This window comes from Ranitomeya imitator, chromosome 10 (genome assembly GCF_032444005.1).
Source record: "Ranitomeya imitator isolate aRanImi1 chromosome 10, aRanImi1.pri, whole genome shotgun sequence".
Classification (NCBI taxonomy): domain Eukaryota; kingdom Metazoa; phylum Chordata; class Amphibia; order Anura; family Dendrobatidae; genus Ranitomeya; species Ranitomeya imitator.
In genome coordinates this window covers 31934229-31938861 of record NC_091291.1, presented here as the reverse complement: position 1 = coordinate 31938861, position 4633 = coordinate 31934229, and the positions used below count along the sequence as shown (strand labels likewise).

At 47.2% G+C, this 4633-nt stretch overlaps 1 protein-coding gene across 1 annotated transcript; it reads left to right on the top strand.

The window, feature by feature from the left end:
- Positions 1–516: 516 nt before the first annotated feature.
- LOC138652013 (protein phosphatase 1 regulatory subunit 15A-like) lies at positions 517–4310 on the top strand. Its single transcript, XM_069742700.1, has 3 exons — positions 517–774; positions 1383–2473; positions 3357–4310. The coding sequence occupies exons 2-3, from the start codon at positions 1394–1396 to the stop codon at positions 3564–3566; spliced, it is 1290 nt and encodes a 429-aa protein (XP_069598801.1). The 5' UTR covers positions 517–774; positions 1383–1393; the 3' UTR covers positions 3567–4310.
- Positions 4311–4633: the final 323 nt, after the last annotated feature.

Genomic DNA, 4633 nt, shown 5'->3' with positions numbered 1-4633 from the left:
TTATGGGGGCTCTGTCTCTGTTATGGGGGCTCTGTGTCTCTGTTATGGGGGCTCTTTCTCTGTTATGGGGGCTCTGTCTCTGTTATGGGGGCTCTGTGTCTCTGTTATGGGGGCTCTGTGTCTCTGTTATGGGGGCTCTGTGTCTCTCTCTGTTATGGGGTTAGACATGGGTTATATGATCTGCTCTCCACACGTCAGCCATGGAAGTTTTTCTTCTCCTCACGATGACCGTTATTACTCAGACACGGCCGTAAAGCGAGACCTCATCTTTCCCCTGGAAATGACACCGAGTCTCCAGTAATTTCCCGTCGTTTCTGGACTCTCCTGACGTCACTGTTGCTATATTTAGCACGTCACGTTTCCAGCCCCTCCCCGTCTCCATGGTAACACGAGAGCTTTCCTCCCATTATCGTACTACGAGCCGGACGTCACGTAATTTCCGACTTCCACGCCCCCTGCTCGCTCATTGGTCAGTTCAGAATCCTATATAAGCGCCGCTCCTCCGCTCTTTCGTCATTTTACGCCTTAATCACAAACACAACGATAACAGATCCCGCGCCCCGATGACCAGGTATGGCCGATACCGATAGCTGTTCTCCGCTCAGTCGCCGCCTCTCCCTCATGTGTTGTGTCCTGAGCAAGATACCAGTCGGAAGAGCTGAAGTGCGACCCGCGGCCGCCGCCTTCCACCGGAATATCCAGGAGCCTCCCGCCCAGGAGACCGCCGCCAACTTCTGCTGGAGCGCCCTGGTCACAGGCTGATAGCGCCCTCTGGTATGTATGCGAGGCATTGCTGGGATTTATAGTTCTTCTGACCGGATGTGCCTTTTTTAGGTTCTGGGGTTGTTACATATGTATCTATGAAGTAACTCTTTACCGTCCACTTCCTATGGGGCTGATGTGGGTTCATTCATTGATAGGGTGTGTCCCTTTAAGTAGGGCAAGTAATGGGGGTGGACCAAGTTGCCCCCTTCTCCACATGATGACCCGACTGCTGGGGCCTGCAGTGATCTCACAATCTGGCCCTTTTACCCCTGGCACTGTCCCTATGGGGCTACTGGGCTTGGCTTTTTTTCAGTAGCCCCCCACTAGAGAATGACTGGGGGTTTAGTGCATCATACACTAACGTTCCATTGTAATGGGGATCAGCGTTCCCCATTGTGGTCCTGTGGTTAGGAGAACTTGTTGTTCCAGCTTGAGAACCCTTGATGAAGCGTTTTCATGGCGAAACTTAACTCAAATCTGAGGTTTTGTTTTTAAATAAACTCGGGTGGTCTCATCGCTCTATTCTCACAGGGACCCTTGTCTGTCTAGTGTTTGGATCTGTTCATACACTGCTCATGATCCGTTTCTAACTCGCCTATTCTTATTTTTTTTTTTAGCATACTACAGAATGGGACTGGACCATCTAAACTTTCGTTTATACTGGAAAAACTTGACTTCTCCGAGAGGCACTGCTTCCCAGTTTGACGTCCTGAAAGAACATCCACAGTTGCCGCTTGTCCTCACCAACTTTGCCTCAGACGTGGTTATAGTCACAATGGCCGCCAGGATCCTACAGACCATGATTTCCCTGAGCAAGAACCTTCTGCAGAAACGTACCCTGTATTGGATGATGCTTCCTCGTGGCTTTTTGAGTAAGGCCTTGCGTACCGTCGTGGTGGTTTGCTGGAGTGTTCTGGACGTTCTGTTACCACTACTGATGAGCGTGTACGTTTACAAGAGGGTGGCCGTGTCTAAGAGCGAGAAGCCAATGAATATGGTGACTAAGGGTCACTGCGAAGGTCCGATGGAGCCGGAGAAGATGATGGATGGGGAGATCTGCAGTCTAACGATGGAGACTGTAGGAGACATCGCAAAGATGGAGGTGGACAGTGAATGTGAGCAGATGCTGAAGGAGCAGGTTCTCCTACCATCTTGTACCAACCCAATCATCATGTCCATGATCTGCATGCCAACTGATGAGACAGACTCCTCCGATGAGTCTGAAGTGGACAGTGTTAAAGGTTTAGACTTCTCACAAGAAGAGATGTCTACGGACAGCGGCTTGCAAGAGTCCTGGACTCCAGGGTCCAAGTGTGAAGAGGATCTCGGCGAAGGAAGCGATTGGTCTGACGAGGACTCTTGGGACGAAGACAGTAATTCGTGCCAGGAAGACAACGATGACTTGTGGGCATCCTTCTGCCGCAGCGATGATCCGTATAACCCGCTTTCTTTTGCCATGCCTATGAAAGGTCCCAAGAGGCCAGATAAAGAGGTCTCCATCGAAAGTGGTAGAAAGCAGCAGATCCTGGGTCATTTGGACTGTTCTGAAGTCCGTGATGTCAAAATGGAGTGTGGGACTGTTACCGAAAAACCAAAACTGAAGACCAAGCTGTGCAAGAAGCCGATGCTGTCCGGATACAAGTCTACTCACAAGTGCACGCTGCCCAAGGAGGAGGCCAAGGAGGAAGCTGACCAGAGCACCAAGAAAGTAAGTGATAAGATACAGTAGAAGTAAACTGTTGAAGGCTTGCTTTGTCTATTACTTTTTAGCCAAATGTATGCATCTTGGGAGTGTGTGGGGGGGGGTTCATTAAGACTGGTATCTGCTCCACCACTGAGTACCCGAGTTGTCCACAGATGACTACCATTCCTACCTACAAATTGAGCCATCTCATGACTCTGTAAAGGGGTTGGGGTGCTGTATACCCATCTGACGGCAATCTGTCCCACGCAAGTAAATCAGCCGAGCCTGTAGATGTTCAACACCGCCGGTGGAACCATAGGATCAATGGATCATGTACTGTAATTCAGAGTGGCCAAAACTGCTCGTCCCACCTCTGTAAGAGTCAGGAGATCACCCCTCAATACACGCTAGGAAATACAAGGAGGGCTTTACAGTAACTTGCATACATCCAATAAGTGACACTCTTGAGGTTGAGTAAGGAGACCTTCTCTGACTTACAGGAAAGATGCTGGCCAAAAATATACTATATTCAGTCCCTGATGCCTTTTGCTGTGAGATAATTAGGGCAAGTCTGGGAAGAAATTCAATATTTCTACCTGGGGATTAGTGTTGGCGCTGAGATCTAAAGTTTCAGGTCGTTGCGTAAGGTCTCTCGCGAGGCGTGATGCCATCTTCTGAAACAATCAGGTGGTGATGGATGGGAGACGTCGGGGAGTAGACAGTCTGTGACAGCCACGTGACTGCTGTCGTCATCATGACTTGGCTCATTAATGGTGTAATGACTGTAATTATCACATGGTTCGGCCTGTCCTCCCCGGAGAGTCACAGACCTGTTATGTATAGACTCAGATCTAATGAAGCTTTATTGTAGAACCTGGATCTTATATTTAACCCTTCTCTATTTCAGGTGCGCTTCTCATCCAAAGTCACCGTCCACCCCATCATTACCTGGAGCTTTGCTCACAGAATGGCCCGGAAAGGACCCTGGGAAGTGTACGCCCGAGACCGCAGCCGCTTCCAGAGACGGATCGCCGAGACGGAGGCCGCTATTGGCTTTTGTCTGAAACCTCATCACAGAGAAAACATCTGGGCTGGATTATATGCAAACCCCTCGTAGACAGTTATGGACATGTGAACTCTTCTGCCTGATTTTGGATTTTCTAAGTCTTTATTTTTGCACTCACTTGTAGTAATCTTTTGCACTGGGTCCGGGTGGGACGTTCAGTTCTGACAGTATTATTGGAGGACGTTTATTTCATTAGTGGATGGTTTTAAATTGTTTTTTTTTTTAGTTTGCATTAACTCCATGTACGTGGGTGCCAGGAGCCCCAAAATGTGACCTGTTTTATGTTCTGATTCCCCCACAAATGTTACTGATTACCGTATATCCCAATGCAAAAAAAAAAAAAATGGTACGACACTTACTAGCCAAGTGGCACGAAGCGGCCTCAACTGCATCTACCTCACCCTGCCCGGCATTACATGGGCATTGCCGTAACGTGCCATGATTGCTGCTTAATACCGGTCTCTGGCAGCTCCAAACAGATGGAGATTTGCACTAATGTACTCGCAGTTCCTGGGATCCATAGTAAATCTGACAACTGTCCACTTTGTTTTCCGAGAAAGTCGTGCCAAACTTAGCAATTTTTCTAATCCAGAAAAATAAAAATGTATCTTAGCCCTTCTCTCCAATCTATTTGTATAAGCCCTATGTAGTAATGATTGTTTGCAGTGCCCCCTACTGGGGAGATTTATAGTTAGTTGCTCCCCTTCGGTTAGGAAGGTTTGCACCATTTTATTTAACATGTTGATTTTTATTTCTATAATATTTTAATATTTATAAATAAATATTGTTTCGTTATCGATGTGGTGATTTATTATGGTCTGTTCCTTGGAGATAAAGGCCATTTCTGACTTCTCAACACTGATCTGGTTTCCAAAATGGTTTGTTACTTTTATGCTTTAACCCCTTAAGCCCCGAGGGTGGTTTGCACGTTAATGACCGGGCCAATTTTTACAATTCTGACCACTGTCCCTTTGTGAGGTTATAACTCTGGAACGCTTCAACGGATCTTGGCGATTCTGACATTGTTTTCTCGTGACATATTGTACTTCATTTTAGTAGTAACATTTATTCGATATAACTTGCGTTTATTTGTGAAAAAAACGGAAATTTGGCGAAAA

Bases quoted from the DNA above. Each gene is read 5' to 3' on its own strand.
- LOC138652013 (XM_069742700.1), top strand. From the start codon at position 1,394: ATGGGACTGGACCATCTAAACTTTCGTTTATACTGGAAAAACTTGACT. The intron at 2,474-3,356 runs GTAAGTGATAAG...TCTCTATTTCAG, and splicing joins CTGACCAGAGCACCAAGAAA to GTGCGCTTCTCATCCAAAGT.